The 21,946-nt window shown below is 36.3% G+C and overlaps 1 protein-coding gene across 1 annotated transcript in view; it reads right to left on the bottom strand.

Annotated features, from left to right (window-relative positions):
* LOC129225977 (uncharacterized) overlaps window positions 1-21,743 on the bottom strand; it is a 68,420-nt gene extending 46,677 nt beyond the window's left edge. The window contains exons 1-8 of the mRNA XM_054860547.1: window positions 21,639-21,743; window positions 15,880-15,958; window positions 14,723-14,799; window positions 11,418-11,541; window positions 8,004-8,143; window positions 7,702-7,804; window positions 5,787-5,959; window positions 237-377 (exon numbers count right to left, since the gene is read on the bottom strand). Coding sequence (XP_054716522.1) covers window positions 237-377; window positions 5,787-5,959; window positions 7,702-7,804; window positions 8,004-8,143; window positions 11,418-11,541; window positions 14,723-14,799; window positions 15,880-15,946 — 825 coding nt within the window. The 5' untranslated portion in view covers window positions 15,947-15,958; window positions 21,639-21,743. The remainder of the gene's footprint in view (window positions 1-236; window positions 378-5,786; window positions 5,960-7,701; window positions 7,805-8,003; window positions 8,144-11,417; window positions 11,542-14,722; window positions 14,800-15,879; window positions 15,959-21,638) is intronic.
* Between the last annotated feature and the right edge of the window lie 203 nt (window positions 21,744-21,946).

Here is a 21,946-nt window from a genome sequence, read left to right as displayed (position 1 = left end):
ATTGGCTTAGGAAATGCTGAGGCTAACATCTCAAGTCACATGTTCAACGTCGACGTATGAGAGACACGTTTTAAGTGAAACGAGTGGAAGAAACTTTTCACCCTATACCTTACTTTCAAATATATTACGTGATTTGGGGTCCTTCTTTCAAGAATTGAAGGCTTCACTCTTTCCTCCCTTCTCATTGGGCGAGATACAATTATTGAAGGAAAAGTAGAATAAATGCAGAAACTTACCTGCTGGAACTCGATGTCTCTGTCAGCCATCTTGCTGTTCTTGACGATGTCGTAAACTTCGGCAGAGTACCTAAAAGAATCTTTGATGCTTGGCATTGTGAGGGTCGCTTTTCGGAGGGGACAACCAAGACCCAGGGGAGGCTGCGACAAATGAACATGAACTCAGGGTTAAAAAAAAAATGAACAGTGATGAAAATTTTTTGATGCATTGAACAAAAATATAATGCACATTTTATTTAAAAGAAATCAACTTCATACTAATTTGCTGGTCAACATTTCTTTTTTTTTTTTGACTTTCCGATTCTGAGTCACAACTGACTACAACTGTATTTATGTCGAGGACTGCATACTAAGTGCCTTGCCTCCATTATTTTATATACCGATAGATGGCAGCACCATCACCGGATCGAACAGTTAATGAGAATTAGAGCTAGTCCAGGAACTAATAGCTACCTGGTGCTAGCACCCCCAGAGGTATCGTTTCACTTGGAGGACATTGAGACCACGAGCATATTTAACGTCGCCCAGTCCCCTTTAATGACGACGGTGGATCTTCAACCATCGAGGTTCGAACTCTGGATCCTCCGGCCCCGAATCCGACACTCTACCGATCGGGCTACCACGGCCCTAATTTTTGGACTTTAAGAATCTCTTTGTTTCAATCCTAACCCTGTCCTGAGAACTCACCCTGCTTGAACTGACTACCAAACGGGACGACCTTGAGAGTCACAGATTTGGACAAATTCTAGGTATAGGTCAATTCCCAACAGGTATGAGCACAGGTAAAGCGGTTTGACTGCATAGGCCTAATTCGGCTGCAACGGGGGTCCAAAGTTGTTAATTTTTACTCAGAATGCAATGGAGTTTCCTTTGAAGTTACCATTTTTATCCCCTTTTCTGCTACTGTACTTCAGCATGAGCCATTTGCATGCTTAGCTTTGAATTAATTATGTTGGATACTAATTTTTAATAGGCGTTTCTCAAATTTAAATTGGCTTTCACTTTTAATTTCAATAACTTGAAAGCCAAAATAACATAGTTACAGGATATTTATCGTTTTCAACTGAAACTAAATATTTTCGTTTTGTATTAATCGTCTGCTAGTCAAAAGTATTTATCGCTTGCAAAAAAAAAAAAAAAAACATTTACTTTAACTGGATATTTATCGTCTGCTGTCAAAGATATCCCACACTGATAATCAAAAAATGGGAGAGGAGAAAAAGCTCTGATTTATTGCACATGGTACAAAAATAAATATATAAAAAAATAAATAAAATAAATAAAAATTACAAGATTGCGTCTCGACTTTTCAAATAACTTAGATAAGCCATAAATAAATACATGTTCTCCCTCATACTCAATTTACTAACATAAAATGCCAAAGGTGTTGGGAGATCGAACATAGTGTCGACGTCTGAAATTTCAATGGAAACGCCATTGCATTTCTGAGGCCAAACTAGCAACTTTGGACCCTCGTTGCAGTCAAACCAGGGCCTATACATTCAAACCGCTTTATCTGCGCTCATACCTAGAGGACCTATAGCTAGAATTTTGTCCTAATCCATGACCCTCAAGGTCGTGAGCTCGCCCTGTTGTGAGCTTCTTTACCATTTATTCTAAGCACCAAAACTTAAACAAAATACCAGTATTTGATGAAATCAGCGAACCGCCTAGTCTAGTGGTCAGAGCAGTCTCAATGCAATGGGGAGGTCCTGGTTTTGAATCCCGGCTTGGGCATGGATGCACCTTCTCTCTCCTGTCCTTGTCCTTTCTTTGTGTGAACGTGTTGTTATGCGGTTAATGGTTGCCTACCCTATAAACGGGTCCTTGTGGAATGTGTGTACTGTGGAAGTTGAACTTCACACCAAAAGAAGTTGGAAAAGTGAAGCAGCGCACCCCAAATTTCCACCCTGTCTTGCACACGACAACAACAACAGCATTTAATGAAACAAAATAAAAAAAAAAGTTTCATGTCTTCTTGGTGTGAGTACCAAAGCGCGAGTTTTGAAGAGTTAGGGCTAGTTACCAGTCAAATCGTGTTTGATCGCTTAATCGGCTCAAGCTTAAAAAAGATAATTACAAAGTAGCTTGACAACGATTTTTTTACGTGTTGTTTTATTTCCAACTATCTGCGCGTGAGAACAATAGTCCCAAAAAATTCTCTGCGCGTGAGAACAATAGTCCCAAAAATTCTCATCACGATGAAGACAATAGTCCCCCTAAAACTAACCTTAAGAAAAATAAAAACATTCCTTAGAATTTCTCTTTAGAATAAGGACATCAGTTTCAAGAGCTATAATTTTGAAATAACTTCAACAATCCCTCTGAAACGTGTTACTGAATCATGAGAATACATGAAATACACCGTCAGCTCAGTCATTCTAGCCGAGGACTGCAGTTTCGTGCTTATTAGCACTCATCAGCCCGGCATAGGAAGTGACTGAGCTGGAGGTGGAAAACCTCTTAAGGAAGCTAAGAGTGCCAAACGAACTGGTAGCTAATATAAAAATAGCATAAGAATAGTTCCAAAAGCCTCTTCAGAATGAAAAATAAAATCAAAATAACACCAACATCCACAATTTCAAACCCAATCAGAATCGGAGCAATAGTTTCAAAAAAATTTCTTTCGAACAAATTGGATAAAAATTCCCATTTGAATAACGAAGTCAGTCCCTTAAAAACTACATCAGCATCAACCATTCTGAAATAACGTTAACAGCAAATCCAAGAGTCTCAATTAGATTATATGCAACAGTAATATTCTTCATAAATACAACTAAAACCATTGATTATCTTCTGTCAGGAGCATAAAAAAGAAACATAAATAATTAAAATTAATAAAAATAATTAAAAGGGAAAGTTTATTAATTCCTTCATTACAAGAAAAGAATCAAAACAAAAGCAAGAATTTTTTTCACTCCCTGGCAAAAAAACGACAACATATATTTATTTAGCTATTTCTTTTCAATGATTTTTTTTTGCGCTCATAATCTTAGCTCAAACATACGATAAATTTCCAATTTAACATTTATTTTCCCTTTCTTAAAAATGCTGGTAAAATTTTTCCTGGTTAATTTAAGAACTTTTGAATTTCCCAAATGAAAGAAAAATACCTTCTTAGGGGATATTTTTCATGGGCTCTCGATTAACACTAAAATGAGACTATCCAATAATCATTTCGGGTAGAAAGAGTTATTTTATGCCATTTTTTGGTCCCAAAACTGAAATTTGAACAAATCGGTATTTTTTTAATATTTGAAAACCTACCTACGATCCTTCCCGGATGCCAAAGTACCTACGCACCAAATTCGGCCAAGATCCGACATAAATTGTGGATTTGTATAGAGTGCATACCTGCAAACGTACATACAGATATCGCTCGTTAGGAAGAAGAGTGCCACAATACGAAGAAATTAAATTTTACAGGGAAGCGTTTGAAGTTGAACTCTTCAGGATATTTGCTGTGCTCGCCAGTGGTTAATGTTAGAACAAAAAATCGGTCGTTATTTTCCAAAGAAGATATTGTCATTTGAAGGCCTTTAAGCGAAAAAAAAAAAAGAAAATTAAAAATTTTGTATTGTAGCATTCTTTTTTCAAATGAGAGATATCTTCTGCCTTGTTTATGTGAATATAAAGTTCTTTCAAAAATTAATTTTACGTGTAGCATTTTCGTTTTACGCTGTTTTTTCTTTTTTTGCTTTTTGAGGAGAAAATTTCTTTTGAAAAAAGTTTAGTCATTCATTCATATTTGCAAAGACCTAAATTTTAAAATAAACAAAAAGAAAAAATAAATAAATAAAAAGAAAAAGAAAAAAAAGAAAATTAATTTTAATTCTGAAATTTTAAATTTAAATTATATTTTTCGCAATCACGAGCTGCGGCGGAACCCAGCTCATTGGAGTTATTGTTTCTAGAAACGGTTCCTGTCCCCCTAAGCCTGCCCCTCCTCCTGAGCGGTTACGTGTGAATAGTTGCGTGTGTGTGTGCATAGAATTGTGTGCATGCACGTGTAGGCGTGTGAGTGTATGTGTGTGAACGTGCGTGTGTGTAGGATATCGACACGTCCGACCAGGAGAAGTGGATAGCTCAGGACCGGAGGAGCCGCGCCTGCAGAGGCCGGTGGGCGGTGGTGCTGCAAAGGCCCCTGGTCCAAGCTGAAATAAGAACCACAGCATCAAGGACGGTCAAGTGAGAACAATAAGCAATCGTGATTGCTCAAAAAAGGGGAAAAAAAACATTCCAACCGTGCTCCAGATCACATGACTGTTTTGTTGGAATGCGAAACCTAAATGATCTTCCTCCCATCCCTGCTCCCCGAAAAACATGGCTAGGTGATAAAGATCCTTGTTTCCATCAGTCAAAAGTGCTACTTTTAGTAACTGAAGTTGATACAATAATCATGAAAAAAAAAAAAAAAAAATAGAGCAAGGAAAAAAAAAACTTTTATTTTCAAGACGTTTAATTTTTGATCATTTTTTTAAAATGTCCGATTTTTCAAACAAGGCTTGATCTTTATGACGTCACAACTGATGAACTTTAGCGTGCTATTTCACTAGCGTGCCGAATGTTTGCGCTTGCTGTCTACCGCGTTTCCACGAGATGATAGTCAAGAAGCGAATGAAATATTGCTCTCTATGCTTGTTATGAACCATATCGTTGCCAGTACATGAGAGTAAAGAAGTGAATTAAATATTGCGCTCTGAGGTAATGACATTTCGTCACTTGTGATATCATGTGGAGAAGCGTAAAAAATAAAAGTGAGTCTGTGCACCGATTAAAATAACTGTTAGAAAATATTGAACTTTGACAAACAATTTTAAAAATAGTCAAACCCTGCGTTTTTAAGCAAGGACGGACATAAGGGAGGGATCTTGCACCGGCAGTTTTTCCGGATTGAAGTTCTAAAACGAAAGTGTAGGGCATCTTTAATGACGTCAAGGAAAGGAATGAGGTTCGAATCTCCCTTTCGAAGACTTTTCGGATTTGATGTTTCAAAGAGGCAATTTAAGCCTACATTTCGTGATGTTAGGAGAATAAGTTTGAAGGCCTTCCACGGGGGCATTTTTAAAAATTTAAGTCTTAAAGACCCACATTTTGGTTAGTGTTAGCGGAAAGAATGGGTTGAGTGACTTTCCTCCAGTAAGTTTTCGAAACTGGAGTTTCAAAAAGCGCAATTTTAGACGACCTCCGATGACGTTAGGGAGAGAGGATTTTGAAACATTAACCCGGAATCATCACGAAATTGAATTTCTTGAACACAATTTTGGAAAACTTTTTCAACGGAAAAGGAAAGGAATTGGTTCGGGGACCGCATTGGCTAAATCTCTATGTTTTAGTTGTTTTAAACAAAAATGATGGGACAGCCTCCTCTCCGAAGCAAGTTCAAATTAGATACATAGTAAGAGGTAAAGTAAAAAAAAGAATCGCCCCCTTCTTGAGAAATTTATGGATCCGTCCCTGTTTTTAAGCATACTCTTTCAGAAAAAAAATACGTTTAAAATTTCGGAAACGACCCCATTCTCCCAAAGGCAAGATAAAATGAGTACGTACCTGGAAAACGGACCAGTCTGAGATGCTGAGCTTGAAGTATACGAAATCTGTTATGACATCTATAGGCTCCATCTGATCTGGCTTCTCAGAGTCCTTCGACGACTTCCCAAAAGCATGAATTTGTACAGGAGTTCTGGTTTTTGCGTCTTTATAAGGCGGAGTCCAACCGGTAACTGAAAATAGAATGCCCATTAGACATGAGTTGTTTTGTATTGCTCCATAGTGAGTCAAATTTACTTCTCTACAGCTCATGGATCAACTTGAAGTTTGCTGCCCCTTTTCTGAAGAAAAAAACCTTAGGCCAGACACAAAAATGAGATGACGCATAAGGCATTTTGGAATAGAGTTTTCCTAGTTGTAAACCAGAGGTTACAAAAGCAAAATTTTGGGATATGCCAGATCTCTGATGAACTATTGATTGCTAGAGAAAACATATATTCACCTTACTGTACTGTTAAAAAAGGTCCTGAAATTTTACGGTAAAAGTTACTAGCATCAATGTTGACATTAACTTTACCGTAAAATCATATTTTACCGTAAAATTTTACGGTAGAATATACGAGAGTTGCAAAGCGTTATGTGCGGACAGCAGGTTCGATCTCGGAACCTTCGCGTTGGCAGACGGCCGTGGTGACCACTATACCAGTTGGGACACATCGAGTGGGGGGGGGGGGAGTACGGTGTGAAGAGCTTTGCACTGTAAGTAACGTGATGCATCTATTGGTCTTGCAATCGTTTTTTTTTTTTTCGGTACAATTTATTGTAAATATTTTCTGAACTTTAAAATCCTTAAAAAGAACTCAGAGCAAAATACTACCGGAGTTTTAAAATCCAGAAAGTTATCGCCTAGGCTTTTCAGTACCGAGCATGAACTGAATCTAGAACGCGTCTTTTTCTGCCCTGCCATCAAGACAGCAATTGAGTGCCGAATGTGGATCAAGGCCGTGGTAGCCCGATCGGTAGAGTGTCGGATTCGGGGCCGGAGGGTCCTGAGTTCGAACCTCGATGGTCGAAGATCCATCGTCTTCATTAAAAGGGACTGGGCGGCGTTAAATATGCTCGTGGTCTCAATGTCCTCCAAGTGAAACGATACCTCTGGGGGTGCTAGCAACAGGTAGCTATTAGCTCCTGGTCTAGTTCTAAATTCTCATTAACTGTTCCATCAAGTGATGGTGCTGCCATCTATCGGTATAAAAAATAATGGAGGCAAGGCACTTAGTATGCAGTCCTCGACATAAATACAATTGTAGTCAGTTGTGACTCGGAATCGAAATCGAATCGAATGTGGATCAAATTTGACTTGAAAGATTTAGGGTAACGGCACCAGTAACAGACATGCTTAAGACATCGCTCTCAGGTTAACTCAGTTTTCTGAGCCTTTTAATGTATTTAGACTTTTTAAACTATTTTTTTTTCATACTACTACATCTCATCAAACGTTTGGCTGCTTCTGAATCCTCTGAATTACTTAATTCTACTTTTATTTGCTCAATTTCAAAAAACGGTCCGACACCCAGTAAGAGACACCGACACTTGTGATGATACCCAGTGACAGACAGGATGAGGAAAAGATGGATAATGGACATAATTCCCCTTTTCTCTTCAAAATGTGCAAAAGATTTTTTTTCTTTTAGACCAAAAACTTGATTTAATTCAAATGAACATGAAATACCAGCTGACCTCTTGGTGGCTGTTCATAACCATCCACCACTGCCTTGTAAATACCAACTGACTCATAAAAATCACTCTGATAACACTAGATGGTTGCACCGCATTCATGGTTCGCAGCAACATCGACCGCCTAAAATTCTTATTATTTAAATCCTAACTTACGACTGTCTGTTACTGGACCCTTGTCTGTTACTGATGCCCCACTGTGTCTGTCCAAAAATAAGATTTTTAAAAATTCACTAACCAGCAAAGTAGTAAGTGAGGGTCATGTCGTTCTTGTCATCTTTGATGGGCAAGGTGTACACGTCGCACTTTATACCTCGCACAGGCTCCTGGCCCTTGTACTCCTACAGAAAAATGGATGAAAATCTTTAGAAAAGAGCATAGTCTGAAAACAAAGAAAACATCTTTCTCCGATAACCGGTACTTTACAAACACATCTACTTATTGAATGACTCCTCAAGTCACCTCAAATGGTATATGAGTTGCTAAATTTCAAGTCAATGACATAGTCCTTAAATATAAGATTGAAAAACTGTGACTCACAATTTTGTCTGTGAAGTTTTCGGCATACCAGAGGGCAGCAACCGGTCCGATCCTCAGTGGTTGCTTATTCAACCACCCGTAGAACACTTCGTTATAATCGAATATTGACTCATCTGACAGCCAGGCAGCACAGGAACTCTCTAAAGAAGGAAGCAAAATTTACTTTTAAAAAATTATAGAGTAATATAAATTTTAGCCTAAACATGACAGTGAGAAAGACTTCCTAATGGTATGTAACATCAAGGACAGTAATCCTCAAATACATCATTCGCTTAAGGGGCGTCAACTTAAAAAAATATAGGGTGGGCAAAAAAAAAAAGATCATGAAATCGAGTGGAAGAGTAGGATAAAATAATTGGCCTAAAGTAAAGTATAAATACATTTATTTTTTAAACACCACCAAACACCACTGCACCAACCCTGGTGAGGGTTTAACCGGATGTGGTGTTTGGGGGGAACAGAACAGAGGTCACCTGCGACCTAGCACTCGCTAGAACAATCTTGATATATGTACAGAAACGCATACAAAAGCATAAAACATTAAAAAACAAACAAAAAAAAAAAAAAAAAAACAATAAAATATACAAGTTAAAAAGAAGTTAAGTGAGACTGGAATGGCTGGAAATACTATATAAACGGCAATAAAAGTTCTTTGAAAATTTTTAGGCTGGATATTTAGTTTCATGCTTGTAATATGAGTAGCAGGATTGCCAACCTTGGAGAAACAATTTGAGGAGTATCTGTGCTGATTTTGAGTAGCAATTTAAAATTTTGCGAAGCAGTTCGGAATTTTGTTTAAAAAACAATACAAATAAATAAAATCACTTATCTAAAATTGTTTTACAGCTTTAATAATCATTTTATGCACTAGTATAAAAACAATTATTTTTAAATTAATAAAACAGCTTTAAACACCATTTCAATCTTTGAGTGTAATCATCTTTAATTTCCCATATTTACATGTTTGTTATGATAAAATAGGAAAATTTAAGTTTGAAAGCGTTCAGCCGGGAAATACGGAGGAAAAGAACCTCTTTGCGGAGCCACAGAGTTTCGCCATTTTTGCGGAGCTACTCTGCAAAATGCGGAGCAGTAGGCAACCCTGTTAGGAACATTATTTTATGGATATTCTTGCGTGAAACTGGATGAGAAAGAATATGTGTAATATTTTTTGAAAAAGAAAGGTTGGAATTGTAAGTGCAATGGAAAGAGCAGGCTAGAGGACAATTGAATTTGTAATGTTCAGATTTAATAGGAAACCCCTGGGAGGAACTCCGTGAAACTGTATGAGGTAGAATATGTGTAATACAAATACATTCAGTATACCGACAGTGGTTATGACATTCAGAGACTGTACTTTCGCTCTTGTTATAAACTCCTCAATCTGGAGTAGTCAAAAACCATGATGGAATCAGATGTCCTCTCATTGAAGCTGAAGATATAAAAACCGCAATCTTTGGATGTCATAACCGGGCTGTCGGCATACTGCATGCAGTTCTGCCTTATCCCTGGCATAAGAACGGTAATTTACTACTTAAAGTATAAATCGTAGGTTTTATCAAATTATATTTTTAGAGAGTTTTCCTATGCATGTATTGTAATGTTTCTTTCAATACTACGAATCTTAGAGCAGGAATGGGTGGAGCAATGGAGGGAGCAAGTCCACTCATTGGCTAGGCAACAGCTTGGGCAAAGAGCTCCAGTCACGTGACTCAACAACAACGACGAATGGTTGACACGTTTTGCGTGAAACTAGCGAAGAAGACTGATTTCTTCCAATGCTTTTCTTTAAAATCTATCGCGTGATTTGGGGGTCTTTCCTCCACGAATGAAAGTCTGAAATCCCTCCATTTTATCTCTTCTCGATGCTACAAATCAAAGGGTAAGTGATCAAAAACAAACCAATCAATTTCGTAAAGGTTGCTGAAGGAAATTTTTTGCTTCGATGTCTCGAAGTTAGTGCTATTCTCAATGTTTTCAATGACGTTCTGGGAGCGTTTAAAGGATAACTAAAAGACAAAGAACAAAATCAGCAAAACAGAACTATGAAAATTCTGTCATCAGCCCCGGCCCACCCAGGGCGGGAATGCTGCCCCTGGTATAATTCGCGAGATAGTGGTCCATAGTGAAAGCAGGATTCGAGTCGAATGATTTTTGTTTACATGTAGATGTAGGTTTTTACTGAATGACGTCATCTTCTGTCGTCAGTCGGGGTGAAAAAATGGTAAATTTAGCATTCATTTCATACACACAAAAGTTTACTCTATTTGGCTTCATTTGAATTCACCTTATAAAAACAATGCCTTACTTGTTCAGTTAATGATTTCTTAACCTGCTTTCCATGTTAAATAGAGAGGAAAAAACAATCAATTGGATTGAATGATTTCTGAACTATCGATCCTGCGTGATCGAACCATCGTACACTTATATATCCTGAAATGTTCACTTCAGTTATCTCTAGAAGAGGAAAATGATAATGAGAACTGCTTGTTGCTTGGAGCACAAAGTCTTTTAGCTGTGAAATTAACAGTTGAATTTCACAATTTGGAGCTCGCAGTTGGTAAAATATCGATTCTTCAAAAGGATCTTAACTTCAGTGTTCCGTTAAAGATGTTTTGCAAAACCAAAATGGCCGTTTGAAGTGCGTTTACTGTGATTATGTTATTCTAGGAAATAAAAGCCCTTGAAGATGATGAAGCCAAAAAAAAGTTTTCTAAAGTAATACAAGAAGTTCAGAACTAAACGAGTCTACTTTCCCGGATACGAATATCGACATTCCAGTATGTAATCAATATCCTCCAAATTAGCTAAGACAGTAAATTGTGTCCCTTTTAAGCATTTTAAGCTGATTTCTAGCTCGCAAATTTGATGAAACAGGTACGTAAAGAATGAGTAAACGAACAAATAAACTAGTGGCACCTTTTAAACGAAGCAGCAAATATATATTTTCAGTTAAAAAAAATCGTTAATATCTTTCAAAAAGAAACTAGTATGTTGTGGCCATCATACAAAATTTTCTTCTATATCTACATTCTAAATTCTTAGATCTTACGAATTGTTACAAATTTTGTAAATAATAATAGTTTTTGAGTTTGTTACGTGCTTAATTTGTTTTAATCTAGCTAAATGTTTCGTTTGTTACATTAATTTTCGCTTGAAATTACCTCAGTAGGTCCAAACAAATGCCATCAGGGGCGTGCACAGAAATTTTGAGGCCCGTCTCAAATGACTTTTCTGAGTCCCCCTCCATAATGTTTACCCCTATATTTCACCCCTAGTTTTAAAAATATTGAGCCCCCTTCAGGCTCAGACCCGGGCTAGCAGGTATCCCTCTCCCGCCCCCCTGTACACGGCCCTGAGTACCATAGACAAGGAGCTATTGAAAAATCGAGTGCCATAAATATTCATACTTACCAGTAACTTCTAAGATTTCATTAGTTTCCAAATAGTTGAAAACAGAACTTCTTTGTCCGAGGGACAGTATTTCCAGTCGTTGACGGTCTTCATCAAAGTACTCTGTGGCCAGAGCAGAAGATTGCTGCAACATAAAATTCCCACCATTAGAGTAACGGCAGCAGTCACAGACATGCTTAAGGCATCGCTCTCAGGTTAACTCAATTTTCAGAGCCTTTTAATATATTTAGAATTTTAAAACTATTTTTCCCTCGTGCATCTACATCTCATCTAACATGTGGCTGCTTCCGGATCCTCTGAATTAGTTAATTCTACTTTTATTTGCTCAATTTGGAAAAAAGGTCCGACCCCCCCCCCAGTAACAGACACCGATAATTTTGATGATATCCGGTCACAGATAGGATGAGGAAAGGACGGGTAATGGACAGAATTCCCATTTGCTCTTCAAAATGTGCAAAAGTTCTTTACTTTTAGAACTAAAGCCTTATTTAATACAAATCAACATGAAACACCAGCCAACCTCTTGGCGTCTGTTCATAACCTTCCACCACTTGTAAATACTAAGGTTGCATTCGACGAACCTCACCGGTCAACCGGTGAGTAACCGGTTACTAACCGCAGCGTTCCATCATCTATCGGTTACTGCACCGGTTACCATTTTAAGCTGTTGATTGGTTGAGTGAAGCACGTGATCATTAGCTGTCACGTGATCGGTTAACCGGTAGCTACCGGTTGAGCTCGTCGAACGCAAGAAAACAGTCTCATAAAATTCATTCTGATAAACACAAGAAAGTTCCACTGTATTCATGCACCACAGCAATATACGTATTTCCCCCTTAAAATTCGTGTTATTTAAATCCAAACTTATACATGTCTGTTACTGGACCATTGTCTGTTACTTGTGCTGTTACCCTAATTGAGCAAAATTTCTATTGAAAATGCTGTTCCTAAATCTGTATTTTGGAAAGACAACCAATGCCCTGTTTTGATCAAATTTGATTTATGATAGCCATCTATTCACGCAGAAGAGACTTTTGGGTGCAGTAAGCCTCAATATGGTGTAGTTCCCTGGTATTGAATTAAAGCAATCAGATTTATCTATGTCCTTAACTATTTTTATTTGAAAGTAAAACAAAGATGCCACTTGGAATTCAAAATTAATTAAAACATTATATATACACTCCTAATGTAGCATGTGACAATGATGTCTTGTTGTGATCAAAATTCCACTGGGCTTGAGTGTAAAAATTAGACTTAAGAATAAAATAATTAGGAAATTTTACAGCCTTTTTTGAAAAACTGATATTTTTGATATTGGGTGCTGTGTGCTGTTGTTCTAAAGCACATATATAACTAGCCAATGTTAGCTCTCAAAGCAAGCAATCACTTTGTAGGTGCATTGACCCACGAAAACAAGTTATTAAGACCATTGAAAATGTAAATACACTATGTGTCTTTCCTCTTTGCTAATTTTCAATCCTAAAAATAATTTATACACTGTATTTCAAGTCATCTCAAAGATTAATGCTGCTACAGCATCAGAGAGAGCTATCCAGAGTAAATCACTTTTAAATGGTGCATATTGTTTCTGAAACGTTTCTTTTTCGATATTGTATTCTCGGGCTCAAATTACTAATAGGGGTTTGTGTAGACAATGCATCGTGTCGCCATTTAGTAATATACACAATTTAGTCTTTCATATATAGCTAGAAAGTCGCCCGTCAAAGTATGACGGGTGAAAATTGCTTCTACTCTCCTACATTTAAACGAAGCAATTGCGTGTTTGGTGATATTTGAAATTTTAACCCTAAACTCCAGTAGGTTGCGTTCATTGTTGACCGCTTTTTCGTTTCTTCATTCCCCTGAAATGACGCAGTCTTACCAGTAAAACATTAAAGTTACCGGATCGAGTTCAGCCTTGTCACAATAAAGCATTTCCCTGCATGTTAAACATTACCAAAACATTATCAAATTATCATGCCGTGGCGCGAATTTCATTGTTGAAGCACGCGGATTACTCGATCAATGACTATCATTTATATGAAGATACTATAAGAACAGATTGAAACTCTGTAGTTGCCAATAACCAAGAAAATATTCACTGAAGATGCAAATAAATCAATTTTAAACTTGCAAAAACTACTAGGACCTTTTCAGGATTCTTATCAATGTTTTGGGACATTTGATGGTAAATTACACTATCCAACACCAAAAATGCACCCGGCTCAAAAATAGCCTTTACCGAAATATTTTTCCCCACCAAACTCGAAAATCACCATAAAAATTTGTTATTAGAAAATCACGTTTTTGATAAAAGCTTTGAAGGTGAAGAGAAAAACACCCAAGAAGCCTTTAAGGGTTTATTACAAATATTTCTAAATAGCAGAGAAGACGAGAACAACAAACAGTAGGTAAAAAAATCCCTACTGAATTTCTGTGAAGATTGATGAAATATATGTCTCTGAAACTCTTCTTCGTTCACTTCCTCCAGCATACTTTGCTTAAAAACTGGAGTTAGAGAGCTGAGCATATGGAAAAGTTTCACAAAGATATCCTTACAATGGAGAGTAGGTATCAGATTCAAACACTCAAAAATGAAGGTTTTTACAGCAATGTGCCGAAATCAAGCACTGCTATTAGAAAAACTAACATTCTTTAATGAAACACGACGTATTTAATTACATATATTGCACAGGATTGTTTTTTCTTTTTAACTTTACCCTCAGATCAATGTGTCGTTGTTGTGCACCATTCTCCCGTGGACTTTTGTGTGTCTTGAAAACAAGAGCTAATAAAAGAAATCTACTAACATATTCGTTTTTCTCAACCCTAATTTCGAGGAATTGACTGTTTAAAACCAGGACAAAAGTTTTTTTTTTTTTTTTTTTTTTTTTTTTTGTGTGTGTGTGTGTGTGTAGGGTTGTTAGTTGTTTTTCCTGTTAAAGCTCAATGTTGCTATGTGGTTTTTCAACCATAAACCATCCCTAAATTAAACTATGAGTTTTCTAAGCTTTTTTTTCTCATGATTTGAACAGAAGTTCAAAGCCAAAGAACATATTTTAAAGTGTTTATTTTTTTTTAACTGCGCATTTAAGGGTTAAAAGAAATTTGTAAGTAGATTCCATTTTACTGAAACTTACAAATTTACCATCTGTGAGAAGAAAAAAGTAAATGTAGAAATTCAGGGGCTGGTATTTTTACCAGAAGACAAATAAATGCTCATTCTGCGAAAAGACAGGATTGCGCATTGACGTGTCTACACTAGTTTAAGTGCAGTACACTAGTTTTAGTAGATGCATTTCTACCTGTTTAACGTCAGTCACTTGCACTTTTGTCTCGTACATCAGCTGCTCCAGTTCTGAAAGCGTCGGAAACGGAGGATCTGTAAAAAATAAATAAACAAATACAAATTATTTGTTACTAATAGAGAATCTGAATCACTAATCAAATGCTACACGTTCATGCAACTATCCCGAACACATATTGAACGATTACGCTAATATTAAACATCTTCGGAAAAGGTTCTCTTTAATCCAGGAAAACTGTAAGCATTAGCAGTGATTGGTTATGTTTATCTTGTTTACTCTGAAAAAAAAAAAAAAAAAAAAAAACTGATTTATTATCACTGTTGTCTTCAAACTTTATGGACCTCCCAAGCCATCAAAGCAAAGTTTTAATTGAGAAACCTCGTCCCACTCTTTGGAAAAAAATGTCTCAAAATAATGTTTCAAAAGATCTTATATTATGTTCATTTTATGTAAAGGCTATTAAAGAAATGTCCGTTTTTAATTAAAAATATTACCATATAATATACATAAAATGCCCTCAACCCATGCTCTAAAGCACCCTAGGTTTCCTATATAATTGCCCATTATTTGATGTCTGGAGTGCCATGCGTGCATTTTTCCACACAAACATTCTATTTTTATTCTTATTTTTTTTCAGCCTTTTGTAATATTTTTGTTACATTTTTAGTTAATAAATACTTGTCAGTTAGTGTGTGTGTGTGTGTGTGATTTGTAACTTTTCCTCTGAACTTTCTTTTTAACTTGAAAAATCCCTAAGAGATCTACAGAAAGGAATGAGATTCGAGAGCCCCAATTTTTTCACCTCTGCTAAGTCCAATCAGAAAGAATCATTTTAGCTGGGCTCTTGCCAATATTACACAGAAAACTTGGGCCTGATGACTAAATAGGCCATGGTTCAGGGCCCCCGCTTTTTAGCGGCCTCCAAATGGCTAAAATTGTTTTTATGAGATGGCTAAAATTGTAACTTTTAACTACATAGCGGACCCCCAAAAGCATTTAACATAGGGTCCCCTAATACATTAATCGGAACCCTGTACGGACAGTGTGTATGACGAAGAAAAATTGGTGAACACTCGAACCCTTCGCAAGAGGGTAAGAACTAATCCCCGAATTCCCCTTAATAGATAATGATACTCGGTTCACTTGATTCATACCTGCAGCAATGGCTCCACCAAGCAGCACCAGAAGGGCCCATGCGAAGCAGCCCCTGCCAACAACCATTTTTAGAGAGAACTGAAAAAAAAAAAAAAGGTTTTACAAAAAAAAACAATATCTACTTATGCTAAGCATATTTTTTTTCATAGTGAATAGCACGCTTATCAAATCCTAAACCCAATCTCAGGAAATATTATTTTCCATTTTAACAGTTAAAAATATACGATTACACAGCTCTACATTTTTTTTCTTCATGAAAAAGTGTTTCAATTTTAATAGGTGCCCTATAGTAAATAGGGTGTGCTGATCACGAATCTGAGCTTAGTTTTTTTCCCAGCACGTCAGGTTTTCAAGAAAAATGTGCTTGAAAATTTTCATAGAAACTACCAAAAATACTGAGAGAATATTTATTGAAACTATATTTAATAGAAAATTCTTACGAAATTGAGTTGTTCATTAAAAAAAAAAAAAAAAAAAAAAAAAAACAGTGCAGTTTTATCAAAGTTAAACAATTATTAGGTTTCTTTTTTTAAATAAAATCGTTTTTTTTTTTTTTTTTTTTTTTTTTTTTTTTTGCTTTTTCTTCATCGGTTTTGTCGTTTGAACTTTCATCTGATGATTGCTGTTGGATGGTTGGAAAAGGTGGAAGAATGAGGATTCTTGGTTATGAGGTACAGATCGTGTAGCAGACAGGATACTGAATCAGGATACTGAATTGTATTTTTCGAATTGAAACCCTTGACATAGCAGGAGCAAAAGTAACAGTCGTCTCCATGGTTTTTTGTGCTCTATACGAATATACCATAGAAATGCCAAAAGGTAAAGAGCTACATGTACCTTTTGTCAATTTTCTCAGTAGCTAAGCACACTTTGTGTCGAGCCCAACGTTTGTCCTGATCACCAAGCTTTACACCGAAGTAAGCGTGATAAGCTTTCTTGATAAATACTGTTACGTTTCGTTGAGCTTTGTTATCGTTAAATCACCCACCACACACGTAACAAAATGTATCAGGACTGTTTTTACACTTTCTTGATGACATTATAACGCACTAAACACTCAGAAAACAAACACAACTCGGTGCTTTTTAATTGGTGCATCAAGGCTTCATCAGGGGTCACTAGAGATTGAGTACACCAAAAATCAACTCTGGGGGGTGTTCATGGGCTCAGATACAGAGGGGTGAAGAACCCAACTCGTTCTGTCCTGTAAACTGTCCTTAGTCGCGTGTTTATTTTCTTTCGTCTTTCTTGGTGATGGAATTTGACTTTTTGGTGGCCGACATTTGTTTTTCTTGACGGTATTATATCTTAAAGAAATAATTGCAATGTAATTCAGGAAATATCAAGAAGGTACGTTTTTGCTTTAGTACAAAATACCTCAAAGTTTTTTTAATTTTGTGAAAAATCTGGACGTGATGGGCTCAAGCCAAATTCATATTCAGAATCTGCGTACTCGCATTAGCTAAGGACACTTATCAAATTCAAAACACCAAAAAACATGTAGGCCAGTGTTATTTAACACCGAAAAAAAAAGTTGACAACTGAATTATTCCTATGAGTAACATGATGGAGAATCTTCGATAAAAAGCATGCTAAAAATTGCTGTGATTACACAGAGAAAGGATATTCAATTCGTTTAGTGCAGTCCGATTTATACACTACTTTGAACTCCTTCACCATGAGATTTATCACTAACGTAGTATTTGACCCTCTGTCGCCGTTTGAATCTTCCTATTGGTTTAACAACGCTTTGACCAGAAGGTTGGGTATCTGATCGAGGACTGAATCGTCTGGTAAATACGGGCGTGACGGTGCGTCTACGGTAGGTGAACCTCTCCTCTGTCTTGGGGCAAGAGATGGTACTAGTAGCCCTGGTAGTTGCTGCTATACAGCATGATTTAGAAAAAAAATTCAATGAAAGCCTATCCAGGACGTTATCTTTAAACGCGTTTTACTAAAAATTTTAAAATGTCCACTTACATCCCTTTGCAACTCACTGCCTCATATATTAACACAAAATCCAACATGACATGCAGTTCAGTGCAATGTTTTGTACCTAAGTATTTTGAATGCGTAGATTTTCCTCTGTAGTTTTTTGTAAGTCATTAACGCATCCATTCTCATTCGTGTTCAACTCCGACGTTGTCTTCCTTCACTAACAAATCAGAAAGATCATTCGCCATTGTCAAAGAATGACTCAAAGTTTTCAATGTGAACATTTTCGGTTGTATGTCATCGATGTCGGTATGTTCGTTGCTTTCGTCCTTCTTTGTCACTTCCATAAGTTCTGAATTATGTGAGTTTTGTAACTTTACTTCCGGAAGGAGTTCTGAAACCAATCGCAAAAAAATGTCTCCAGTAGCCCAAGCTCGCCTATTAGCAAGTCGAAATGCTTGTTTAGTGCATGTTATCTGCAATCTCGAAAGTTAGGATTTTGAAGAAGGGGAAAATTTTATCTGCGTGCAATGCCGCATCCTCGTGAAATCAAAACTAATCCGCTTAAAAAAAATAATAATAATAATAATGACTTCAAACCTAAAACCATGTATAACCAATTCCGCGTAAAATTAACACACACACACACACACACACATATATATATATAAGAAATACTATCATATACTGTATTTGTAACCTGTACAATTCAATTTAGAGGTATAGGACTTTAAGTCGGGAACAATGTTTGATCTGTGGGACATTTTGATAGTTTTATATATTTATTTATTTAGAAGTTAAACAGCTTCACATACATAGAGGACTGCGTGCCAGGCGCCTTGCCTCCGGACATACACAGGAAAGATGCACTATACAAGAGAAATAAATAACACCCAGGACACCGGCGGGAATCGAACCCACAACCTCCGGCTTAGAAGATGAAGCTTCTACCACAGAGCCACGGACAGGGCCTGATTATCGCACGGTCCGGCGGGACCGCGGACCTGGGCACCACAAATAAGTGAACGTTCCTTTTCAGCTTTGAAAAGAATCAAAAATCGTTTGAGAAGCTGCGTTTCTCAGGATAATTTACAGGCGTTTTTCTTATTGACCATTGAAAATTCTGTGACATCAAAATTAGATTTCGACGATGTGATCGACATATTTGCCTGTGTTAAAGCCAGAAAGAAGCCTTTTTAAAGCTTAATGTCAGAACTAGTTTTTTTTTTTTTTTTTTGATATTTTTGCAGTTTTAAATTGTTTTTTAATTCATTTTCACCTTTAAGGTGAGGCAATTTTAACTATGATTAGTATGGTGACTATCAAGTGTTTGGTATTCAAATCCCAGGTTTCTGTAGTAATGTGTAGGTTTCTAGTATATTAAGTTTCTAGTATAAAACATTGACTTTGAAATTGTGCTGATTTTCTCATGGGGGGGGGCACCAATTTTTACTCAGGACATGGGCACCAGTTTTTCTTGATCGGGCCCTGGCCACGGAGGACCCGTTTTGATAGTTGTCACTTGCTTTGTGTTTAGTTTGGTTTGCCATTTCATCATGAATAGACAACTGGACAGTGCAACACGCCACACAGCGCGTGTCACAATTGATTTATTGAAAGAAACTTTCGGTGAACGAATAATTTCGCTTAATGAATCCGTGAATTGACCTGTCAGATCATACGATGTAACTACGCTGAACTATTTTTTGTGGGGCTGCGTGAAGTCTCAGGTCTACACCGATAAGCCACAGACGATTGATGCCTTGATATATATATATATATATATATATATATATATATATATATATATATATATATATATATATATATACATATAAGGGGAGGTAACATGAAGTGTGACTTCACGCATTTTTTATGATAATAAGCTTATGACAAACAGCGTGACATATGACAAAGGGAGGGGAGGGGAGTAAGGTAAAGTGTGACACTTAAGTGACAAAAAGGAGGAGGAAGGGCAGAAATTTTTAAAGAAATTGGGACATCACTTTTGTACAACCTTTCAAGTGTTATTCCATGAGATTTTTTAAATACATATCACACAAAAAGTTAGATAAATAAACAAATCTTTCACACTCCCCCTCCTCTTCACATGTTGTTTATCAAAGTTAAAAAAATATTTAAAGCTAATCCCTTTCTCTCTCTCTTTCCGTGTTAAGGAGACCCTAGCAGCACCACCTATAGTTGGAGCAAACCTACCCCCCCCCCCCAGGTAGCATTTTGAAGACAATACAGATCCTTGCGGCACTGCCAAGTTAGGTTTGCTCCAACTATAGAAGCTTGCTTTCTAAGTTTTTTTTGGCCGCTCCCCCCTCTCCTCACTTTTTTTCACCTTATTTCTGTATATGTTGGCTATATTTTCTTCATAAAACTAATTTAACTATTTTTGACAAATCAATTTTCATAAGTATTACAGAGGTAAAAATCTGAAAAATTGAGCCTGGCGTCTGGAATTTCAACCAAGTAACATAAAAACTTTCTTATAGCTCATAGATGTACAGTGTTAGTGATAACATGAAAAATTATTGTAAAAAGTTATTGTTTAACCTTATTATTCTTTTAAAAAAATCAGCATTAAACATATTTTAAGTATTTGCATCTCTCTACTATTAAATCGCAGCAAAAAAGATTCTAATAATTGTTTCATAAAAAGTAATCCCAAAAAGTCTTTGCAATGCCCATATGAAACAGTATAAAATTGTTAACAAATTATTATTAAATTCAGACCAAAACTTCAATTTTTGTGCTTTACAATACTCGACGTCAAATCCCGGTTATCACAAATTTGCCATTTCAACAGCGCTTGCGCACGGACTTTGCTTTTTGGGCTTTCTGTTTTAAGATTTCGTGTTGCTAGTTTATATTTAGTTTGTGCTAGAGTCCCAACAAATTAATGAATGCGATTAGAGTATTTTCACAGCGATTTCGGGATACATTATATGAAACTACGGATATGAATAACTGATAATCTTTATAAAGAAAAGAGAAAAATTACACTTCAATATTTATTGGTTTGGAAATATTTATTTAACGTAAACGTAAAACACGTTATGTACTTCAAAAATGATCGGAATATTACAAAGATCCGTCTTTTGCGGATATTTTACGCTAGGCGTAAACAGCTTAGTATTATACATTTGTATTTAGGTTGAGGGTTCCGCTTTGTATTGGAAGTGATGCTGCAGATCGAGTAACGCTCTTCTGAGGTTAAAAATTTGGCCCTGAAAAGGGCCTTTGTTTGATAGAAAATTCAGGCTCCGAATCCATTAATAATTAAGACGCAAAACTCAATCTTTACCGAGGCGTAAAAACTAAATCAAAGACAGCTTTGTAATTTCTAATTTTTATCTGTTATTTTCTCATATTAACAAATTTAAATGTTTTTCATTAGTTTGAGCAAGAGTTTCGAAATCAGCAAAGTCCGCGCGCAAGCGCAGTTGAAATAGCAAATTTGTGATAACCGAGATTTAACATCGAGTCTTTACAATCATGCTTCTACGCTTTTGAAAATTTTTAATTCAAAAATATTTTTAACTATCTTTATGTTTAAACTTTAGCCAAAATATAGATAAATAATGTAAAATTGAGTGCAATAAAGTTTTTTTTTAAATTAAAAACTTTTCATTACAAAGGTCTTTTTTTTAAAGTCATGTTTAAATAAATTTTGTTTTAAAATTTTGAAGCATAAATTATTTATGGTTTTATAAAACTAGAGAAATAGATTCATCAAATATCAACTCTTTTCAAAGAAAAAAAAAGATAAGCTTACTAATTATACAAATGGAAACGCGAAATATACACTTACATTCAGTCAGATGCGGGGTCCTGGAACATCGGAATGGTTTGGCGGGTGTGTTAAGATGGAAAGTGTGCACTGAAGCCCGAAACACCCCCAAGACTTTGGCCCGGAAGATTTCAGAGTAAAATCATTGTCTTTCGTTGGAATGGGGGAGCCTATTAACTGTGATAAGGTCTATTGTTCGCATCATCCGATAAAGAAAAAACTGAATAATAGAGAAAATGATAAATGCCGCCGTTATCTCTAACTGATCTGCAACAGTAGAATTCATACTTAATGCAGGATAATCGATTCTGATATGATTTTAGCAAATT

The sequence above is a fragment of the Uloborus diversus genome, chromosome 7, assembly GCF_026930045.1.
Source record: "Uloborus diversus isolate 005 chromosome 7, Udiv.v.3.1, whole genome shotgun sequence".
Classification (NCBI taxonomy): domain Eukaryota; kingdom Metazoa; phylum Arthropoda; class Arachnida; order Araneae; family Uloboridae; genus Uloborus; species Uloborus diversus.
The sequence above is the reverse complement of the archived record's forward strand: the minus strand, read 5'-3'. Positions and strand labels throughout refer to the sequence as shown.